The sequence below is a fragment of the Melanotaenia boesemani genome, chromosome 17 (assembly GCF_017639745.1).
Source record: "Melanotaenia boesemani isolate fMelBoe1 chromosome 17, fMelBoe1.pri, whole genome shotgun sequence".
Lineage (NCBI taxonomy): Eukaryota > Metazoa > Chordata > Actinopteri > Atheriniformes > Melanotaeniidae > Melanotaenia > Melanotaenia boesemani.
The window spans coordinates 14,029,142-14,052,305 of record NC_055698.1 but is presented as its reverse complement, the minus strand read 5'-3'; the positions used below and the strand labels follow the sequence as shown (position 1 = coordinate 14,052,305).

General features: G+C 39.2%; 2 protein-coding genes across 4 annotated transcripts; one reads left to right on the top strand and one right to left on the bottom strand.

Moving 5' to 3' along the window:
• Nucleotides 1-2,397: 2,397 nt before the first annotated feature.
• LOC121656272 (polypeptide N-acetylgalactosaminyltransferase 15-like) lies at nt 2,398-8,709 on the bottom strand. The gene is made up of 10 exons (XM_042011292.1): nt 7,883-8,709; nt 7,603-7,769; nt 7,241-7,445; nt 6,293-6,460; nt 5,995-6,112; nt 4,958-5,152; nt 4,744-4,875; nt 4,497-4,598; nt 4,266-4,409; nt 2,398-4,179 (listed from the first exon to the last, which is right to left on the bottom strand). Exons 1-10 carry the CDS (start codon nt 8,410-8,412, stop codon nt 3,988-3,990), a joined length of 1,953 nt encoding a protein of 650 aa, XP_041867226.1. The 5' UTR covers nt 8,413-8,709; the 3' UTR covers nt 2,398-3,987.
• Nucleotides 8,710-11,409: 2,700 nt separating this feature from the next.
• gpnmb (glycoprotein (transmembrane) nmb) lies at nt 11,410-20,242 on the top strand. 3 transcript variants are annotated; one of them, XM_042011306.1, is made up of 13 exons: nt 11,410-11,424; nt 13,269-13,361; nt 14,384-14,539; nt 14,620-14,781; nt 15,244-15,417; nt 15,511-15,672; nt 15,800-16,123; nt 17,344-17,403; nt 17,509-17,697; nt 18,309-18,417; nt 18,784-19,004; nt 19,205-19,295; nt 19,530-20,242. In XM_042011306.1, exons 2-13 carry the CDS (start codon nt 13,292-13,294, stop codon nt 19,681-19,683), a joined length of 1,872 nt encoding a protein of 623 aa, XP_041867240.1. In that variant the 5' UTR covers nt 11,410-11,424; nt 13,269-13,291; the 3' UTR covers nt 19,684-20,242. The 3 variants fall into 3 exon arrangements, with proteins under 3 accessions (XP_041867240.1, XP_041867239.1, XP_041867241.1); XM_042011305.1 differs by lacking the exon at nt 11,410-11,424 and having other exon boundaries at nt 13,120-13,361; XM_042011307.1 differs by lacking the exon at nt 11,410-11,424 and having other exon boundaries at nt 13,121-13,361; nt 14,620-14,760.
• The last annotated feature ends 2,922 nt before the right edge of the window (nt 20,243-23,164 follow it).

The following is a 23,164-nucleotide window of genomic DNA, read 5'->3' as shown; positions in this document are numbered from 1 at the left end:
TTATTTGTTATATATTCCTGAAATGAATATTAGACTCTGGAAGATGTTTCTTCACTGGAAGACATTTCATTTTGTTTTGAAGGATTAAAATCCACTTGCATGAAAAAAGTACAGATGGTTTAGGTGTATTATCTTTACCTTATAGAAACCAAGTGTTATTAAAGGGCCATCCCCATGACGCCAGATTGCAGTAAAAACTCAAAAGTATTTTAGCAAACCACCCTTTCATCCACATGAAGATTAGCCTCCATGAAACTGACCATGTCTGAAGCCAGGCACCAAAGTGGAGAAGTTTGAGTCCGATACCGTTTGCAGTGCTGTGCGGACTGCCAAGCCGCACAACTCGAGCATATGACGTCAATGTGATGAACGCGCACCGATTCCCAATCCACCCTTCGAGTTTTTTATGCTTTATAGTCAAGCATTTTTTAAGAAGAAGCTCAACTTCTTTATTAGTCCAAATAAATGTTTCTCCTTTGCTTCGCAGTGACTCCTCAGCTATCTTCACTTCTCTGCTTCCAATGTGTACTTCCTGCAACACGCAGTGAGCCTTTATCTCTTTGGAGTGTCTACAGCGGTGTCGTGGGGATGTTGAAGCTTTTCTCCTAGTTTTTGCCACCGTTTTCACACCTGATCCGGCTTCAGTGCCAGGTAGACATAGCCTAAATGGTATATAGCTATAATGGTAGGGCACCCCACCCCCTCCCACATTCCCCTCCCATCTTTAGGATCCTTTGTAGAACAGTACTCTTCCATAATGGAGGGTGATACTTCTTCTGCCATTCAACTCTTCTTTCCCTGTTCACTCAACCCATGTCGGATGCTCTGGATAGCATGGAACAGTGAGTGACTGGTTGAAGTGGGAGCACAGGACAGTGTGAGGAGAGCCAGAGGGAAGAAGGGGTGAAGGATGGAGGAAGCTGATGGTGGTAGGGCATGTTATGCCTTAGTCAACACAATCCTCTGTCACACCAAACACAGCTCAATTTTAACAACAGGGTTATTATAGACATAAGGTCGTATCTTCTGTTGACAAAAACCTTTTCTTTTATCTTATTTTATCACAATTTTGTGGCTTCTGCAAAATAAGCATGAACTGTAAACAGAGAACATAATGCTTTGACTTTCTGAAACAGCTTGACTTTACAGAGTTCACTAAATACTTCATTTAACTTGGTATACACTGGTAGCAGTGATATTTTCTTTTTTACACATCTTTACCATCTTCTGTGACAGACGTTGACTTTGGAAATCTAAAGAGATTTCTAGGTGCTGGTAAGAAAACAGAAAGTTAACTGGAAGCTAAGTGCTTTGACAGGCGTATCAGACAAACTGTTTCATTTAGCTTATTCTGGCTTATAGTAGACACATTCACAACATGTCTGAAAGAGCACAAGCGTCTTTGTATTTTTTATTTATTTGGAAAGAGCAAACTCTTGATGGTCTCTGGAACAGTATGCTGATAAAGATTAGATTATAAAGTTGATTAAGTTATCATTTCCAAATAATTTTTCAACAAAATACCTAATAAGTAGCTTTTATGTGGAAAAACTAAGGTTTTTTTTGGCCTCAGAAGCTAGTATTGCCTCCTTTAGCTAAAAAAAACTTCTGATTTATTGGACTGTGTTAAATGTGTGGACTGAAAAAGAATGGCCCTGTTAAAGGGTGTTAATCACAGCTTTGTGTGTTGAAGACCACATTTCTCAAAGTCACACAGTTTATCTGATTGTATTGTCACCATAAATAAATTAATATGAGAAAATTTAGGCTATATGAGTTAATAAGATGGGTGTTTCTTTGCATAGCCTTTAACAATAACAAAGTGGTTGGGAAAATAGAAAAGATGTAGAAGGTTGATGGCTCCCTCTGCTGTTGACTGCTGATAAACTATGAAGCCACAGTGCTGCTTATTTTAACTAGAGGTGTAACATGAAGAGATGTAATGCAATACACCATATGCATAAAACAAGAAAAACTAAATCAGAACACAGTATTTTTGGTACTTTTTAAGAACACTTTTGCTCAGTGGTGGCTATATTTAGGTGCTCCACTTTTAGATATACATACTGCTTTCACAGGGTCACTATGTCAAGAATGACTAACACATGGACAGAACAGAGCCATCGCAAATGTACCACCTCTGACTCACTGTGAAAGATTAAAATATATGTTGTTTTAACAATCTTCTTGCTGGTAAATGAATGAAGGTAAGTTTATTACAGGCAGCCAAACACCCAGATCATGGGGGTGGATCACAGATAGAGCTGTGGATGTAAGGAAATACTTTATCTTAGCCTGCTTAATTTGTTAAGCAGTTATATTACCCAACAACCCAGGGAAAAAAATAACACACAATATAGACCTTAATTAAGAGATGTGGCCATTTTGGAAGATTATTTCTTTTATTTTCATTCTCTTTTTTAACCTGTGTAATCAAATATTTTACAAAAGTTCACAAACAAGTCACACAAGAATAATTACAATAATTTTCTGAGGTAAAAGATCATTTTAAGATAGTTCAATCAACATCTTTCACACAGTATATGACCAACAACATAAAAATGCAATACTATAAATGAAATACATAAAAATATGCACTACTAATGAATAATTAATCAAATCCATCTTCTTAATGACAAAGAAAAACTAAGAAAAACAGAGTATTACATGACCATACAGTTTATGCTGTAGATTATATTTTTCCTTCGTTGTTCAGGCCAGAGAACACAGATAAAAAAAAGAGACTTACATTTCCTTAAAGGCAACATGCAAATAAGCTCTAATGTTTCGCTTGAACTGTTGGAAATATTTGTAATACTGTCATGGGCAAACGTCTTGAACCCTTCATTTCTTTATTTTTAAATTACAATGAAGCAGGCTTTCTTCTGGTCTTGAACAATAGTTCTGCAAGTTTTCGGAAACTCTTTTCAAAGTTTTTCTTGAGACACTGACTGCTTTTTCATTGTTTTTCAGTTCAGGTCATGTGGACATTTTCAGAGGAATATTTTTTCTTTTTTTGTCTGGCAAACCAATAAATCACTGACCTATGAATAGTTCAAGTATACAAGAAAGCACCTAACACAAGAAACACATCGGTAGAGGATCTTTACATGACAGACAACTGGGCAAAGAAAGTATTTCATTTGGTTTCTTTGGGCAGTTTGTTACTACCAGCCTGTCGCAAAGAAAAAGTTGTTCCCATTTCTTTAGTAGCATCTGTGAAAAATGTCAAACAATATGGACAGCCATAAAATAATGTTAGTACACCTGAAAGATGCTTCCCAAATAGTTATTATGCAGAGTTAGAAATAAAAAGTGGAGGGAAGCATAAAGAAATTACATGCTGAAAACTATTTACATTTTATAAACATCTCCCAAGAGTCATGTCCTTAAAAGTCCAGCAAAGACTTTACTCTGGGCCCAAGACAGGCATTTCATCCCTCAACTGTGCTATCTACTGTTTGCTGACGTCTCAGAAATTATCTATAGACAGGTGGCTGTCAAGAAACCACCACAAAAGAGGAAGCAGGGAAAAAAGGCTATGGTACACCAAATGAACCAGATATATAATCAGTTACAACAGGTCTGAATCTTTCTCAGAAATCAAACCTCAACATCATGGAGACATTGTGGAATCATCAAGACAAAGAGCAGGACACAAGGCAGCAAATATCCAAAGAAAAGATTTTAAATTTCCTGCAGGAAACCTGGAGAAATATTCCTATAGACTACTTAATGAAATTCCAAGAAACCCTAAACAAGCTGCGTTGAAGAATAAAGCTCTTTATACCAAGTATTGTCTACAAACTTTGTTTTTGCCACATATACCTAATCTCCATTTACATTTGAACAATTATTGATAAATTGCTTTATTTCCTGTTTTCCTGGAAGTATATATAAGAATAGAGGGATGTTCCCAAAACTTGTATAGTATTGTTCTTGAAAAAAAAAACTTGCAAACACATCAGCCCCCTTGTGCTTCAACTGTCATGCACCTTTAGGAGCAACTAGTTGCTCAAAGTGCCACTGTTGTCTGGGGTGATGTGTACATTGGCGCAGGAACAAACCTCCTTTGCTGAGGTTCATGCGGATTCCTTGAGGACTACTTTGCAAAAGCCCTCGTTCTTTCACAGCCTCTACACATAGCTGGGACTGTTGGTGAACAATCTGGCCGCTCAGCTGAGGGGTGCAAGGCAAACAAACTGTGAGTTAACAAAGAGCATAAAAAACTATGGCATAAGAGCAAGTGGAGATCTCAGCCTTGCCTTTATGAACTTCCACTGGAGTGTGCTGCTGGTTGGTCGGTGGGCGGGGCATGGAGAGGAGACCACCCTGTCTCCTTTAATATCCAAACATAAATCCCCCATGGGTCCCCATCGCACTTCACCTTCAGAGTTTAGATCACAGTGCTGCAACAGGAGCAGATGATAATTGTCATTATATGTCACCTGACTCTTTATTACTTGCATCACTTATAAATGCATCGTTATGGTTACCTGGCTGCCTGTCCCACTGCACGGTGTTATACTCATGGCCCCACCCTGCAGTCCCTGCCCACTGGGGTAGTCTGCACAGCTGCCCGTGCCCACATTGTACAGCTTCATTCAGGCAAAGATTGACACATCACAGTTTGCAATAAACAAACTCTGTGTGTGTGTGTGTGTGTGTGTGTGTGTGTGTGTGTGTGTGTGTGTGTGTGTGTGTGTGTGTGTGTGTGTGTGTGTGTGTGTGAGGCAGTCCTACCTCTCCTGACAGTGATGATCTGTCCTGGGGGATGTAGAGTTGTGGGTAGACCGTAGACAGGAACCAGTGGAAGTTCCTACAACCAAGGCTCCTCTTCAGTCGCAGGCGTTCTGTGATGTTTGGGCTCTCAGACTGCACAGACAGTCAGTTCAGATTTTCAGTCTTACCCATTCACTGACCAATCTCCTCACCCCATGCGTTTACCCAAACACACCTGCCTGATGAAATGAGCAAGTGTGTCCCGTCTATAAAAGATTTTCCTGTAAGCGTCCATCCAGGTGTCAGCAACACGGATCTTGTTCCTCTGAAGCAAATCCTGATCTGGGAAGTGGTATGGCAGGTGACGGCGACTGAGGTGGGCCACACGAGAGCAAGGAACCACCTCCATGGAGCCCCCACATGACCACACCTAAGGAGCATGGCAATGAACTTAGCACAAAATATAAAGAAATTTGGTCAATATTTTTTTTTTTTTAACAATGCTTCCAGGAAATAAATTTTATTGTGCTGAAAAGACTGCTAATATCCTTATAAATGATACATGTGTGGGATAAGCAGCAGTGTTGTGTATGTGGGCTGCACCCACGAAAAACCTGCAAAATCTTCTGCCAAAAAATAGCATGTGGAAGATCGATGCAGCCACAACAGCCAACCTCCTCCTCGTGCTGGTAACCAGCTTGGTCACACACTGCTGTGGGATGATATCCCATTCTTCAGCCAGCATTGGCTGCCAGTCAGCCAATGTGGATTGTGTTGGTCACTCTGGCGCAAACAGCAGCCCAAGCTGATCCCACAAGTGTTCAATGGGGTTGAGGTCAGGACTGCAGGCAGGCCATTTCATTCGCTTCACTTCCACATTCTGGAGGTAATATCTGACAAATCCCACTCTGTGGGGGCGAGTGTTGTCTTCTTAGTCATGTTGTGGCTGTGTATGATTGTTCCACACTCTGTTTAAACCTCTGTTTGTTAAATTAATAAAGTGTTAAATTATCTATATGTTGTGTTTCTTCACATTTCAATAATCTAAATTGGGAAAACAAATAAATTCAATATATTTGTCATTGTTCATCAATCAGCAGGCTGAGGGATTCCAGCACCACTATTCAGCCAAAGATTTAAATTTACAGTGAGAAGCAAAGGCAATAGTTCATCTGCCTGCCTTGTGTGTGAAAGTGAGTAGGAGGATTAAAAGAAAAAATTATATGAGATGTTCCTTTTTTATTTTTATTTGTTTGTTTGTTTGTTTTTTACCCTGATTGACAGTTCAATTTGTTCCACCCCCCACAGCAGCATCCCAGGGTCATAAACTCCCACACTTTGGAAGAAATGTCTGTCGATGGCCATAACTCCACCTCCCAAAGCTGGAGTCCTTTCACAGACACAGTCAGTGTTAGTGTAAAAAGCAGACACATGGATTCATTGTTTCTCCTGAATAGAATTTTTTTCAGTCTGAACAAATACACTTAAAATGACAAAATATACTTTTTATTCATGTTAATCTTGTTTTTGTTTTGTTTTTTTAACCTGGCAACTTTAGGGCTATACTCACTGGACCGGTTGAACAGCCATCTCTGGGTTCTTATCTTGTAGTTGAGGGTTTGATTCCCAGTGAAAGTCAAGTCTCCAGTCGAACACTCCCCTAACTGGCCACTGGGTGGCATTATACTGAAAGGTCTGCCAATCTATCACATCCATGATGGGGGACACCACTTTAGTCCTGTAGAGACACCCCATTTAAGTGCACTTACTTTTCAGATAACTTTATTGACATATTAAATGTTGATATTTAAAGGCCCATAAACAGTTTTCAGTGGCAAAATGTTCACTCAATAGTTAAATTCTGAGAGTATTTAAAAGACTAAGAGGGGGTTTTCTTGTCTGTGTGTGTGTCTGGTATTGGAAATATCTGGGTATGAGTGTGTTTTGCACTTCATAACAGAAAGCAAGTTCTGGTTCACTTATGCTTTTAGTAGTTTTTCTTCTGAGCAGCGATATCTATGAAGTTATACTTAGAGGAAAATTGGATGAAAAGATTAAAAAGGCGTCAGAAGAAAAAGGGGGAAAGGGGTCAGACATGTGGCAGAGAGTTGAGTTGCTGCAGATTCTTGGCCTGAGAGTTCAGCCTAATTACCTAGTTTAATTAGAGCCACACTGCAGGCAGCTCAAGACATAAGGCTGGAGCCAAATCATGACGACTGAGTCTTGGATACATACACCTCCTCCTTTCCTGCTTTCCTAACGAATAAGGACAACTTTGAACTATGGCCCCTTCCTCTAATGTCTTACAAGTGATTCTGTCAAACGGCAGAAGAGGTAAGCAGATTCTCTGACTGAATTTTATCACAAAATCTGCACCTTTTTATTTTGTTTTTTCTGTGTTTTCCTAACAGAAAAAACAACTTACAAAAAATATTGTGGTTGATAGTGGGATGGATAAGACTTTTTACAGACTGTTAATCATTAGAGATTTTACTAAGTGATGTAAATAGTAGACTACCTGTCTTGAGCAACTCTCTCCAGCAGTGGTTCCAGCCACCCCTTTTGGCATTCACAGTGGGAATCCATAAATACTAGCACCTCCCCTGCTGCTCTAGCAGCACCCAGTGTGCGGCACCCTCCAACACCCAGGCGCCTGGTGCTGCGAATCAAACGTACCCCATCCAGATGAGACACGTACTCACTCAGCACAGTTTTCAGGTGACCTAAGGGATGTTCAGAGAAGAGAAAGACAAAGCAATCAGCTAATTGGATGGATGGATGGATGGATGGATGGATGGATGGATGGATGGATGGATGGATGGATGGATGAATGGATGGATGGATGGATGGATGGATGGATGGATGGATGGAGTTGCTCACCTTGCTGGCTTAGGTCATCCACCAGCAGGACCTCCTGCAGATACTGTTTGGGTGCGGTATCAAGCACACTGTGCACAGTGCGCAGGAGCGTGGACCAAGCCTCGTCGTGGAAACAGATAACAACACTGGCTGACGGCAAAGACTCACTGTATTGTTCCTCCAAACATCTGTATCATGGCAAATCAAAGTTAAAAAAAGCAACAAAAGCCTTCAATTCAAACATAACTTTCAATTAAGTTTTGATTTATATTCTGCAGGCGTGCGTTTTGGCCACACTCACTCAGGATGGCGCGCCTCTGGCAGCTTGCGATGCAGTGAAATCCTCTCGCTGACCACCTCATTAAACCCATACTTGTGCACCGCAGTCTGTTCCATGTCCCTCTGGAAACCCCCCAGGTTTAGGTGCACAGCTCTTCCCATTTCACCGTGCGTCAGTGACCTGGCACCGGTGATATCCTTAACTGACCCGGGCAGGAGCACCTTGTAATTCTGTTTCCTCTGCGGTGGGTTCTTGGTGTCCTGTGTGGATGGCACGAATAACAACTGATCTTCTTGCAGAGATTTTAGTGGAGTCAAATCGACGCCGAGCTCTAAAGCGGGGTCGCGGGAGTCCACAATGACCTCCAACTCCGGTGGACTAGGAATCCGCTGGAGGGGGCGGCGCGGAGGGCCAGGGTTTTGATAACCGTTTTCGCGGTCCCGGTTGAGTAGATCAGAGAGAGCCAGCATAACTAGGGCGAGACCGAGGAGCATCAGCCAGAGACAGAGCATCCTCCGTCGGACTGCTGCAGCTCTGCCCCACAGTCTCATGCTGAAGTACGCAGAGGAGAGGAGGGCCACGATGCTCAGAAGTCAAGCCAGCACTGTCTCGACTTTGAGCATTTCTTAGTTTTGCCTAAACTTTGAAGCGGGTTGCATTTCACCAGAGTAGTAAAAAGCGACCACTGGTATCCAAAAGACGGGCAGACAAATATAGTCTGATGTTCTTCATGAGCATTTTGAAGATCAGAGGCGCATCCATTGAGTAAAAGACTTGGGGCAAGAATGACAGACAGACAGCCGGTTCAAGACAAGCTTTCAACTTCTAGAGGTGCGGAGCTTTTTTTCAACATCCAATTCGTTCCGAGGTCCTAAAGCCGTAAATTTACGGTGCATTGCATGAGTCTGAAAGATGCGTCTGATGGAAACAGTCCACATCTGTACACGTTCAGGGCGAAATTCCCACAGACATAAATTCATGATGGACTAAAATACCATTAGAGACTTATTTCAAGGAAAATTGTGTTGTAGCTACCAATGTCAAAATAGATGCGCAGTTTTTTTGCATTAGGTTGTTGGGAAGATTGGGAGATGGTGAATCCAAATCTAAATTTAGTGTTAATAATGGAAAATTGCAACAGATCTCATTTAAAAGTCTCAGTTTTCGAGCATCAAATACATTTCGTAAATATGTCAAAGCTGTAGTGGAAAGCAAAAGATTTTTAAGCATTTCATCCTGTTATTGCAAGCGTCACCCCGCTGCGTCACACATCAAAGACGCTGTCTCCGGCCAGCTGGCTGCGAGACTCAGGGTCTCATGACCGTCTGTCAGTGCCGGGAAGCGGTGCGTTCGCCTGGAGATTCACGTGGAGATTGAAGGCAACTGAGGCAGTCTGCTGTTTTCATCTGAAAGGAGAAAAAACTTTAATAGACCAGCGCCTGTGTGGAAGCTGGAATAATATGTTTGTTTTAAACGTCCAGCACACTGCAAGTGCTTTCCACAGGTTTTTCACAGCATAGAATAGGACAACATGCTCAAATGTCAGAGTTCAACAGAAATGGCAAAATATAGTTCCTTAATATGCTACCCAAGGAATGAATGACTAACAGAACGTCTGAATGTACCCATTGTTTCAGTACCATAGGACAAGAAGACATTTTGTTTTGTGGTCTGAAGCAAGTTGACAGAACAGCTCCTGGAGCTCTGAAAGCAGTTTGGCTGCAGTGGGAAACCACTTCACTGCCCTTGAGGTTGTGCTACAGTTGTTGACTTTTTGTCGACCCCTGTGTTTAAACGAGTGGGTGGGATTACCCTTGCTGCCATTATGCACCTAGAGGCTCGCCTCCTCCCTGCTAAGGATGACAGGGGGGAAAAGCCTCTGATGATAATGATTAAACAGACAAGAAAACAACACCTGGAGAGACACTAAGAAGCTGAAACAAAGAGTAAAATGAAAGAGTTACACAGAGAGAAGAAATGAAAGGGAGATGTAAAGGATTAGAGAGAGAGAGAGAGAGAGAGAGAGAGAGACGGATTTGACCATCTCCTGACTCCAGTGTTCTTGTGGGAATGTGTTTATAAGCCTCAAGATTGAAAAGAAAAGATCTTCATGTATTTCCAGTTCTGCAGAGTGAACACTCCCATATGTTCTACTTTGCAGCCAAAACATACAGTGAAGTCAAGTTTCCACTGCCAGCACATTTTCAGACTCACGAATAAACAAGAAAAGTTCATGCACACACACGCGCGCGCGCATACACACACACACATACACACACGGGGGTTCAGGCCACATTCTTGGGAATGTTTCTGAATTCAACCACCTGACAAAAAGCCAGGGCTGTAAATGAAAAGGCACGACAAGCACAACAGAGGGAGAAATCTGACTCCTGGCTCAGCTGCCTAAAGCATTTGGTCTGGTCCTCATTCATATTTCTCTACTTTACAACCAAGGACGTCTGGAGCCCAGTGTGTGTTCATGCTGAAGAACGAGACACATAAACTCACAGAAATTCACACACGAGGATGATTTAAAAGTTAACTCTTGAAGACCTGAAGCAATTTTAGATCAGAAGTTATTTTAAATCATGTGTCTACAAAGACCCCTTGAGATGTTTTCTATTATTATTATTATTATTATTATTATTATTATTGTTATTATTATTATTATTATTATTATTATTATTATTATTATTATTATTAACTGAATCATTTGACACTGCAGAACAAAACACAATAAATAAAAAAACAATAAAGCAGAAAACAATATTTAACATAAAAACATTTTAAAAGCCACAACCAAATGTTTCAAGAAATGTAAAAAACTTTTAGCGGGAAAAATGTTCAGAAAACCAAACGTGGAAAAACTCAACCAAATCTCAGAAAATAGAAAATAGGCTACATGGGGCAACATGAAAAAAAAGACAAAAAGAAAAATAGAAATTAGTGAATTAGTGAAAGAAAACTTAAGAAAATACAACTAATTATCCTAACACATAAAAAAATGAAATATATATTACAACTAAAACACATAATAATTTCAGAAAGCATTTCAGAAACGTTTGGTGAAATGTTGTCGGTCCTACTTTCTGAAGTTTTGTTGTTTTGTTTGGTCACAATATTTAATTTTTCTTCTAGTTTTTGTTTGTGAAATATTATTTATTCAGTGCAGGCTTTCTTTTTGTTGTGGTTTTTGTGCTTGTGTGTTTATTTATTTGTTTGTTTGTTTGTTTATTTTCCATTAAAATGATTTTGTCTAATGTTGCTCTTCAGCAGTCTGAATGTGAATGAGAAAAAAAAATAGTTTTCATATATTTTTCTTTCCTTTCTTGTTAATATATTAAACATATTGTAGATATATTACTGGCCATACCAATAAAAGGATAAACGTGAGTGACTTTATTTAAAACCGAAATGATCTAATCCAAAGAAGAAGAAGAAGAAGAAGAAAAAGAAGAAGAAGAAGAAGAAGAAGAAGAAGAAGAAGAAGAAGAAGAAGAAGAAGAAGAAGAAGAAGAAGAAGAAGAAGAAGAAGAAAATATCTTAAGTGTCCAGATTATGAGGTGCAAGTACACCCCACATGTTCTATTGTAAACTTGTAGTTCTTCGACCATCTTTACTCCGCATTTCTGTGCTCCACTGATTGTGGGCAGATGTGCGATGAAGCAAATGAAATAAGGCTGTGATTTTATTTGTCAGTCTGTAAAGCTGTGTGAACAGCTGCGGAGTGGTACCGCCCTCTACTGGACAAATGTAGTACTGCTGTCCGCTGACGTTTCCTCATGTTTTGAACAGTCGACGAAAAACGAAGTCAAAAAACAAAAAGTCATGGCCCACTTTTTTTTTTCTTTTTTCCCCTTTCGGTGGATGTAGTTTAGTCACATGTTATATGAGAATATAGAATGGATGAGTGGTTAAGGTGGGGGACAAAGAGAGACACACAATCTCAACTTTAAACTTTTCTGTCATGATCGTTATCATGAAGGGTTGTTGAAATGATTCTAAAAGCCCGACCTCATTAGAAAACATTGTTTTCTGAAGTGTTCTTCAATAAAAACACAAATATCAGTGAAATGCCAACAAGCCCTATGTTTGATCACTTCCCAGCAGACATTTAAATTTTCTTAAAATTTCCAAACACCTTTTTCACATATTCTCATCTATCAATCAAACCATCAAGTTATCGTTTATATTTCACTATAACGAGTTGTGAAGTTGAATTAATTATACATTAATAACATTTTTTTTTTCCATATCATTAAGAAGTGATGATAGAAATGCTGGTTATATCGGCTTCAGAACGAGAAATTTGTCTCATTCCTTGTTTCTATGCGGATTAAGTCGGCCACGCAGCAACACATAATTGTTTAAAATTCAATTTAGTTCCAGCAGCAACAATTTTACGCTATTCTGTTTATTTCTCTTTTGATTGGAGTTTTCTCAATGTGTAACAGGGCCGAGGTCAGACAGTTCTGCACTTTTAGCCCTTTGTTACTGTTTCCAAACCTCCTTGTGACAGCAAGGACCCGCTACAAAAACAATCACATGTCGACGGTGCAGAAAACAGCTGCCTATCACACGCCTTCCTTCTGCATTTTTATAAATTTAATTTTTCTATTGGAGTGAGTGGGGAACGTCCTCTCGGAGCTCACGCAGAAAGTGTTGACAGCACCACCACTTTAGAAGTATGTATGGTTAGCTGTCAAGGGTGGGTTATCAAGCGGCCATGCCATAAATTATAATCAAAAGATGTAACCCGTAAAACGTGTTTTATTCCGAGCCGAATACGGGAAGAGGCTAAACATCTGAGTTCATAATATTGTTTAATATTTAATACAACACTATTTGTTTTAGTTATATATTATGAGATTGGTCGATTTATACAAAAAATAATATGTAAAGAAAATCATTGAGGACATTTTACAGCTGTTTCCTTAGACAAATTCGAAATACACCATGGAAATATAATCACAGACCAAATATTAACAATAAAGTAATAATAGTAGTAATAATTATACATCAGTAAAAGTTACATTTGCCTCGTTTGAACGCACAATCGCAGCAACGATGTTCTTTCCTAAAGACAGCATTTAGAATTATTTCATCATGTATTTTTGGGTTGAGAAACAAATGTAAAAAAAAAAAGAGGAAAATGAGCATGCGTGCATGTCCTCTTCTAACATGAGTTTCCTGCGTCCCTGAGTCTAATGAGTGATGAGATGCGCCTCGTTAGGATATATCACATGTCTGTGAGCTGGTCAGATTAAATTAGAGGACATCACGACGAGAAAGAGGGAAGAAGCTGCTGGATGAGGAGAGGGTGGCACAAGACGCGGTGTCAGTCCCGTAAACTTTTTCTGTGCGAGTTTATAAAAAAGTAAAACAGTGTCCCCTTTTCTTTGTTGAGACAGTGGCAGCTGGACAGTGGACATGGACGTCTTGCGGTGTGTTCTTCTCTTTGCATGCGGCTGCTTTATTTATCAAGGCGATGGACGCAGAAGTAAGTGGTGCTTTTTTGGACTTGAGCAGTGAAAATTAGGATGGAGATTTCATAAATTGTGTGTTTTGCTGAATGTTACTGTTGAGGAATTAAATGGTCTTTTATGCTGCTATTTATCACAGTTTTCTGTCCTCAGCTCTCAGTCTCATGAGCCTAATTAAGGCGTCTGAGTGAAACTGATGGTCTTCACTCTAAAACAGATCTCTAAAACTCTATAAATAGGGATAACCCTTTTCTAATGTATGAAAATATTCAGAGGATGTCGCAAAAGGTTTCAAAAGGAATCAAGGAAGTCTTTCTTAATTCAAAACATAAAAAATATCCTATTTTTTTTATTTGTTTTACCGGGAGGGGGGGATATGCACGATTCTACTTAATTTTAAGTTTCCTCTTTGTGACACCTTCAGATTATTTTCCACTCAGGATCCATGTTTTGTCTTTCCAGTAATCTAATTATATCGATGGAATTTGTTTTCATCTGTCGTCCATATTTGACAATTAAAATATGTCACCAAGGGTGAATTTAGAGGGTAGAAATAAATTCGTAAGAAGCAACCATTGCATTTTACAAATGTCACATTTTTTACAGGATCAGACTGATTACAATAAGATAATTCATGTGCATAAGCTCAGACAGACCATTTTTAAAATTAAAATAAAGATATTAATAAGATAACAATTACTTTAAGTTCTCACTTCTGTCTTTTGTCCCCACTCTGTTTGATTAATTTGAGGCTTTTAAATGTCCACAGCTTAACAGGCATGTGTGCCACAACCTTCGGTACATTTCAAGAAAGAGGAGGGTTTTGTTTAAGCTGATACCCATTCTCAAACTCAGATAAATTTCTCTCAGTGGATTGAAATGTAAATTTTTCCTAATTCTTTTCTGCAAATGTTGGGAGTTTTTGTTTTTTCATAGAAAGGGAATATCAAAAGATTAACTTTCTTATACAGGAAAGAGACTATTCAAATACAGTCTAAATGTGTTAGAGCCCCTTTCTCTGTGTTTGATCTCCCTTTAGCATATGGTGATATGTTCCCCCACAAGCACTCAGTAGGAAGGAGGTTTCCATTTCCAATTCCACCAATTCCTGGCTGGGATCCTGACACAAACCCATGGGATGATTACCTATACCCACCACTAAACCCAAGGCCAGGCGAGCTTATGCATCACAGAGGTGAGTAGGTTTTTTTTTTTTTTACTCTGAAGTATCTGCAGGTGTGTTTGTCAACCTGGAATGTCCTCCCTTTTCTGCAGGTAAACCCAAAGTCCGTCTGAACAGCGACAGTCCAGCTCTCAACGGTTCATGCATCTCCTTCACTGCAAAGCTGGAGTATCCTCCGTGCCAGAAGGAGGATGTCAACGGGAATCTTATCTGGGATGAGCACTGTGAGGATGGTACGGAGCTGGAGGCCTCAGGTGCTGCGGGAAGCTAGGCCAGGCTGCGAATGTCACATCACACCTAAAAAAAAAATTTAAACAATTTTTACAAGAACACTACTGCAGCATATTTCAAAGAGCACCATAAATCACTTGCTTAAAGCTGCACTGGTTGGTTTTTGGGTAAACAAGTGCCTCTCACACAACAATGATGTAAAAAGCAACATTAGTTTTAACACTTCACCTGGCAAATGCATTCCACCTGTTTTGGGGAAATATCAATGTGTTTAATTCAGAGCCAAAACTCTGCATTTTGGCCCCAAAACAAACAAAATCTATGAGCTTGATAGAGACTAAAATATTGTGTAGTTGAGGGTAAATACTATAGGAAATGATTATGTTAGGATTTCTAACAACAAGTCTCATTTATGTTAGATGTATCTAAGCATTGTAAATGAAAAATAATTGTTTTAGGTAACACATTTTTTATTTTTTGAACAGCCAATGGACAGGCTCGCTCAGGTTATGTGTATAACTGGACATCCTGGTTGGACGACTATGGCTTTGGAAAATGCTTAGATATGACAAGATGCAACGTATTCCCCGATGGAAAGCCCTTCCCTCAGAGGAATGACTGGAGACGAAAGAGTTATGTCTATGTTTGGCACACAATGGGTAAGTGTACAAATATGCACAGAAGCAATAAGAGAACAAACAAAAAAACAAAAACAAAATCTACAACATCCCATTGTCTCTTGTTTTTTCCAGGTCAGTACTATGAGACATGTGATGGCTCCTCTTCCAGCGTGACCATCAACACTACCAGCATCCCTCTAGGAGCAGAGGTCATGGAGGTCATGGTCTACAGGAAGCGCGAGCGCAGAAAGTATAGCCCCCTCACCACCGATAGCACTGTCTTCTTCGTCACAGGTGGAGAATAATTTACCTAATTTATTCAGTTTCATCTTTCTTCAATCATTAGCCAATCAAGAGTAGAAACCTAGTTAATTAATGATTTATCCTCCATCTCCCTCCACACACTCACTCACTCACTCAGATAAGATTCCACTGGCGGTCAACATCTCCCAGAAGTCTGCGGCCAACCAGTCTGCCAATGTTTTCTTCCGTGGTGAGGATGTGGTATTCAAGGTCCAGCTTCATGACCCCAGTGGTTATCTGAAAACCGCTGCAGCCATTGACTACATCTGGGACTTCAGAGATGGCAACCAGCTGGTAACACACCGTGAGGTGACCACACACACCTACAGCACACTGGGGACCATGAGTGTGAAGTTGGTGGTGGAGGCAGCATTTCCTGTTGACTGTCCGCCCTCTTCTGCCACACCCACTCCAAGACGTCCCACATCACCACCTCACACAGGTACTGAACTGAGATAAACAAAAAGGGAGAGCTCGGGATAATGTGTCACACTTCAAAGCATTTTGGGTCGTTTACTTTGATAGCACATGGTTTGCTTTTAGCACATAAATCTTGAGGTGCTTTTCAGACTTAAACTGAGTCACCGTGGTTCATTTTTACTGTTTCTACATTTTAACCAAATAATGCTTTTTAGAACCTAAAACATTGGTCCAATTTGACATCATATACCAGCTCTGAGCAATAGTCATGACATCATCACTGTGTCCTGTAAGAGCATAAATCATAAGTTTGATATTATATCCGTTCACTGGATGATGCACTTTAGAACTTTACTATAGTAGCCCAGTCTGACTTTGTCATATACTCACCACACCTTTATATATCTGTATTTTCCCCATCAGACTGAATTTTGGGTCATAGAAGCAAATGCCAACAATTCAACACTTTCTCTATTAACCAGCTCAGACAAGTGATTTCTATATTCATGTTTGATTAGTATTCTTAGTTAGTGGGATCATTGATTATTGATTCGTAGACGTACATGTAGACTGATGTAAGAAGCACAGCTGTTTTTGTCAGTACTTTGTGAATGGTTTCAGCTGGTAGATTGTTGATGTGGTTCTTTGTGCTTCAAGCTGTTTTTCTATTGGTCACAAAGCCCAGGAGTATATTTTTCTAAAAGTGCTATGAGAGGTATCAAAGTAGAAACTTTAAAATTGTTCAATAATTACTTTAATGTTACAGAAAATGAGTTTAGCATGAGTCCATATCAGTCGTTCTTTCTGCCATATTTAAAACTGCAAACAGAAGTTAGATTAGACTATAATAAAATGATATGCTTTGATGTTACAAACAAGTTATATCTAATCTGTGTTTGCTTAATCAAAAGGTTAATTTTGTGATTTTTTTGTGGCCCGTGAGCAGAAAAGGGGAGTTTTTAGATTGGTTAAAGACAACAATTATTTGTCACACAAATATATAAATAATATATATTTTTTTATTTTGTTTTATTTTGTTCCATTTTCCATCTATTTCCTCTGCCATTTCCTGACTTTTTTCTGTCATCAGCTATGTGAAAGAGGAAAAGCAGAGGTTTCATCTGCTGACTGCAGGGCTCTAAAGACTTCTAAGGAAAATAACAAATCTTGCATAGATCATCATGAAATAGCAAATGAAAACTTACACACCTGTGATGGTCACATTTGTGTCTTCTCTTCCAGAGGCTCCCACACCACCACCTGTCACTCACGCTATTACAACCAAAATGGAGACAACAGCAGGTGAGGCTCCACAGCCTAGTGTGTTTTGCTGCATATATCTGAATAAAAGATTAATAATTTTACATCTGGAGATTACAACCCTGAGCAATTTGCGTCCCATTTCAGCACCACCCATTCCACCCTCCCCTGCCGCTTCCATGACGACTGGTTTCCCCTCAACAGAGCCCCTCCCTCCCACTGTTGCTACTGAGTCCAACCCCACCGGCCTGCCGTTGCTCCTCAGTAGGCGCATCAAGAACAACGGGTGTTTCCGATACTCCTACGGGACTTTCAATGGCAACATCACTATTGTTGGTAGGTGGGGAGCTGCAGTACAGACACATTAGGTCACATTTGATGGATGTTTGGCTTCAAATAATATCAGTTCCACTGACACAAAGTAGAGTGACATTAGTTTTAAACATATTTAAATTGTATTAATTGCGTCTAGATTCTTGATGAACTACTGTATATTTATACATAGCAGTTAAAAACATCTTTATTAAATATAATTTTATTCATGAAGAGGTTATCATGCAAAGAGCAACACAAAGTGCTTTACATAATAAACACATTTATGCATATTAAAAATAAAGAAAAAAAAACTTCCCAGAACAAAGTATATAACATAGTTAGATGTTATATGGCGCCCAACCCTCTTAATTGAATGTACATACAAAAATATTATTGGAAATAAATGTCTGGTTTTACATGTAACCATGGCAACCTTTAAAAGTAATAACATCCATGTGGGTGACAGTTATATTATAAATATAATGTATTTTAGCTAATTTATTTGCTTAAACCACTCCTTCCTATAAATCTGAGGCAAATGGAGGATTGATCGTTTGCTTTATAAATCATTTTTATGTTTGTATATTATAATTGTAGATCTAAAACTAACCATATAAGTCTCTTCTCCACAGAACCAAAGCATCCACTGAACAGCCTGCGGCCAAGTAGTCGCATTGTGGATGTGTCAGCTGCCAGGGTGACCAACACTGATGTCAGCTTCTGGGTGAAATGTCTGGGCAGGTGTGCATCGAATCATTAGTTGTCTTATTCAAATCATAAAATGCTGCTGTTATTAGTTTTACAAATCGAAACAAATTTATCTCTAAAAATACAGCTGAAATGACTTTTTTTTTTTTCATGTCAGTAGGTTGGATATGTTAAAAGACTTGAATTTTTAGCTCATTGGACTGATGTTTTCACTTAAACTGTACATAACTAATGTGAAAAATGAATGATATGAAATATCATCTTAAAAAAGATATTTACTTGACAATTGTATGAAAATTATAAAAAAAAAAAAGTTTAAATAAATATAAATAATAAAAGTTGTAAGCAAAGGCAAAATAATTACAATTAACCCTTTATTTTCCCATCCCTCATTCCCAGTATCCCAACTTCAGCCTGCACGATTGTGTCAGACCCCAGCTGCACTCATGTGCACAACATCATGTGTGATGACGTGCCGCCATCATCAGAGTGTGAGGTCCATCTGAGGCGAAGGTTTTTGGAGCCTGGCACCTACTGTGTGAATATTACCCTGGAGAACTCCAGCAGTATGGCCCTCGCCAGCACCACCATCACCATCAACAAGTCCCAGGATGTACCTGGTGAGCAACAAAAACAAATGCATAACAATGCAAGCAACTCAAACTTACTAATTCCCAGATTTCTAACACAGTCATGTTCTTGAAATGAACTCTCATCAGAAGCTTTTTAGTCTTGACCATCAGCTTTGCAGAAAGACAGAAGACTGGTGACGTATTTTGGTCCTGTTGTTCCTCTAACTGCTGTCCTTTGTCATTTTTAGTCCCAAAGAGTCCCAGCACTACAGGAGTGGTTTTGACGTCTAGTGCTGTGCTGGTGGTTATCTTTTCATTCATTGCCTATTTGGTCTACAGGTAAGTGGTCCTCATATACATCAGAATTTATGCAGTCCTAAAACTTCATGACAAACTTTACACATGTGACAGAATAACAATACACTTCAAAGACTGTTGATGTTGCTTTCATGTAGAAAAAAATCAGAGCATAAAAAGCATGTCAATTTTGTCATTTGATCATTTCCAAGCTAACTTTCCCAAACTTCTCTTCTATTTTTATATCATTCATCTTTCCTTTCTCATCCCTCCTAGGCGTCACAAGGTCTACCGCCCCATTCGAAGGTCTCTTGTGGAGGATGCCTGCATCCATGCTGGGGCTGCAGGTCACATGGTTCGCCTGAGGGAGGCCCTCTTCCCCTCCAGCGAGGAGAGTCATCACCTGCTGACCGATAGACGCCCCCTGTAGGTTTCAAAGAGCCGCATCAAAGTTGTTCTCTTTTCCACCTTAAAAATGGTAAAAATCTTGGTCATCATATGCAAATGAGAGCAAGTTATACCATTAACTCAGCAAACTAGCAGAAATTTATATTAGTAAATTATACTAATATCTCATATGAGTCTTAATGTTATTGTTTAATAATCTTGGCTTCAGCAAAAATCATTGCTAGTGTAACATATGATTCATAACATGATGTATTAAGGAGGCGGTAAAATGCATGACTGTGCTCTTATTGTGATGCCATCATCAAATGAAGATGTGAGGAGATTAATTAGGTTCAAGTCATGGTTGTTTTTCTTTTTTCTTTTTTTTAATTCAAGGAAAAGTTTCACTCACCTTTTGTGCCAAGGAAGGTTTTGCAGAGCTGTTCCTTATGTTGTGATAACTCTAAAATCTTTAACAAAATTCTGCTTGTGGTGACATGCATGCTAAGTGAATTGAGATTAATGTTAAACTCCAGGTTTCAAGTGATTTGAAGAAATTTGGTGGAAATCTGATGTAATGTCTAATAAATGTTGTCGACTAACCATATCTTCTCTGAGTTGTTTTTTTTCTTCTTCTTCTTCTTCTTCTTCTTCTTCTTCTTCTTCTTTCTTTCTTTCTTTCTTTCTTTCAATTCTTTTAAAAGCCTGTGATGGACTGGTGACCTGTCCAGGTTGGACCCTGCTTCTCGCCTTGTAAGTGCTGGGATAGGCTCCAGCTCCTCCACAACCTTGAATTGGAATAAAATAAAAATTGATCTATTGAAAGCTTAGAATAATGAGATAGAAAAAATGTACAAATAAAATAGTTGGATCAACTTTGTTTCAGAAAAAAATATTTTCTGTCTCAAGGTTGACGCAATTGAATTTAGAGTAACACGACTGAATTGGCTACATAATGTCCCTTCAACCCAAGTAAATAACTAGGGAGGCTTTTCATTCTACTTATTTAGACTTTTCACCTTTTCTCAAGTCCTCAAGGATTTTCTTGGGCTGAGTGGTCGTCTTGTAGCCTGAGGGTTGCCGGTTCGATCCCTGTCGAGCTCATGTCGAGGTGTCCCTGAGCAAGACACCAAATTCCTGATGGGTCCTGGTTGCGCGCCTTGCACAGCACATCAGTGTGTGAGTGTGTGTGTGAATGGGTGAATGTGATGTATACTGTAAATCGCTTTGGGTAATAGCACTATGTAAATTCAGACCATTTACCATTTAAATCAAAACAGACAAAGAAAGACGAAATAGTCAAATTTTATGCAGAGGTCTTTTATCAAGTGGGATTGTTTATTGTTTATTGTTAAAAGGATCCACATTAGCTGTCTCCAAAATGGGACTAGCTAGTCTTCTTGGGGTCCAAACAAAAAGGCAGATTAAAACACAAAACATACAATACACAAGATAAAACTGTGATTCACTTGACAATGATAATCTAAAAACAGTGAAACATTGCATTATAAATACCAAAAGTTATTACTTGAAAGATACTTTGCTATGCAGTGTACATACATTCAGTGGGCAATTATTCCAGTGATTGATGGGACAATAAATAACTGTTCTCTTTAAAGCATTTGATTTTGAACATGGCAACTCCATCTGGCCATCTGCTGGCAATGAAAATGCCTCTGGTATGGAAACGTAAATGCCACACTTCCATGTTTTGCTCTCAGATTTCCCAAGTTATGAATCCCCGACTCTCCTCCTTGACACTTAGTCCTTTCCATCAGGCACAAATGTAAAGGAGATGAGAATATAGCCCTACATGAGCAGAGGTGAGTCAAAGTGAAAAGCCCACATCCACTAAACCAAACTAGACTTCGCCTCTTTCTTCCCATAACTCTTAAATCCTTGTTGGGAGGAGCTACTGTAAATGCAATAATTAATGCAAGTAAGGGAAGTGAGGAGACAAGCTAGCACAGAGATGAGCATCCTTAAATTTTTGCTGCGGTTGTATATATTGTTGCAGTAACGAAGGCACTTAGATTCTTAAATTAAAAAACCCAGTGTAAAGAAAAATCTTACATTTAAATGTAATGCAAGTATTAAGAGGAAAACATGCTGTGTTGAGTGATTTTATAGTCTAGAAAGTGGCAAGAGAAGACTAAAGTTCCTCAAATCTGCACTGAAAATCAATATTCGATTACACCTCAGCGCTGTTTCACTTTGATCACAAAACCAGATCATATTTTTTCCAGCAGGAGATACCAAGGAAGAGCGTGGACACACTGCTCTGTTAAAAACGGTGCTCAGTATTCTGCTGCAGTGACGAGCACTGAGGCCAAAGAGCTGCTTCGCAAAAGTCTGCTTGTGAGTTTAACCGATGATCTCCGGATCCTTTGCAATGCAGGGTGATGCTAATTTACTTATACTGCACAATTTAACAATCTGGCAATTTAAAGTGTTTTACATAGAAAATAAGTATCAAGCAAAATTTATCAAAAAAGTGACAAGTATACATGTGATGTGTAAAACTGAAAGCAGCTTCTCTATTTAGTTTAAACTCTAAAGACAAAAAGTAAACCTATTCCTGAGATCTCTGGGAGGTCCATAACTTACTAAAAATCTGTGTTGTAATCCTAAACCATCTCAAGCTTTTTAAACAGAAAGCCATTGTAAAGACCTCAGAACTGGAGGGGACATGATCCACTTTTCAGGTCTCAGTGTGGACTCAAGCAGTAGGTTTCTGGTTCAGCTGCAGCTGTTTGATCAATCTTCTTGGCATACCAGTAAATACTCTGTTGTATTAATCAAGTCTACTGAAGATAGATGCATAGATAAGCTTTGCTAAATAACTCTGACACATTAGTCCTTCAATCTTTCAAATATTCTTCAGGTGATACAAAGCTAACTTCATACAATTATTGAAGCTCAGGTAGGGCTTGGTTTGTGGTTTTTATCAACACAGTCTAAAGATGAGTACAGATTTTTATTGTTCTTTCTTGGCTCAAAAGACAGTTACCTTAGTTTGTCTTCAACAGAGAGAATTTGTTGGACATCCAGTTTTTATCCTTTATTAAAGGCACTCAATTAGTGTTTATAGAGTATTATTATCCCCTGGGGATATGCACATGTAGTTACATTACTGTGCTGTCCACGTAACTGTGGTAGTATATTTTCTTGCTTTGCATAATCTAAGCTTGTGAGTGCATGTACATTTTGAATAAAAATGGCCCAAGAATTGAACCATGGGTAACTCTATAAGCCATCTTTAACTTAAAGAGCTTGTTTACCATGGTGTAGCATCTCCTATTCTTTTCAGAGGAATTTGAACACGTCTGGGCCTCAAGGATCTCATTCTGCCTGATATTGGTTCCCAACAGCTGAAGAGTTTGCGCTTGTCTTTGATGTGTTTCATTTGATGATGCGCCAAAGTTCTCTATAGGTAAAAGATCTGGACAGCAGGCAGTCCAGTTCAGCGTCCAGACTGTTCTTCGAAGAAGCTGTGCTGTCGTAATAGCTGCAGTATGTGGTTT

What these genes read in the sequence shown, in the direction of transcription:
- LOC121656272 (XM_042011292.1), bottom strand. Translation starts at nt 8,412, where the DNA reads ATGAGACTGTGGGGCAGAGCTGCAGCAGTCCGACGGAGGATGCTCTGT. An exon ending in ATGGCTGTTCAACCGGTCCA is followed by an intron (nt 6,113 to 6,292) that starts GTGAGTATAGCC and finishes TGTCTGTGAAAG; the next exon opens with GACTCCAGCTTTGGGAGGTG. An exon ending in GCAGTGGGACAGGCAGCCAG is followed by an intron (nt 4,410 to 4,496) that starts GTAACCATAACG and finishes CTCCTGTTGCAG; the next exon opens with CACTGTGATCTAAACTCTGA.
- gpnmb (XM_042011306.1), top strand. Translation starts at nt 13,292, where the DNA reads ATGGACGTCTTGCGGTGTGTTCTTCTCTTTGCATGCGGCTGCTTTATT. An exon ending in TGGCAACATCACTATTGTTG is followed by an intron (nt 17,698 to 18,308) that starts GTAGGTGGGGAG and finishes TCTTCTCCACAG; the next exon opens with AACCAAAGCATCCACTGAAC. An exon ending in TGGGTGAAATGTCTGGGCAG is followed by an intron (nt 18,418 to 18,783) that starts GTGTGCATCGAA and finishes CCTCATTCCCAG; the next exon opens with TATCCCAACTTCAGCCTGCA.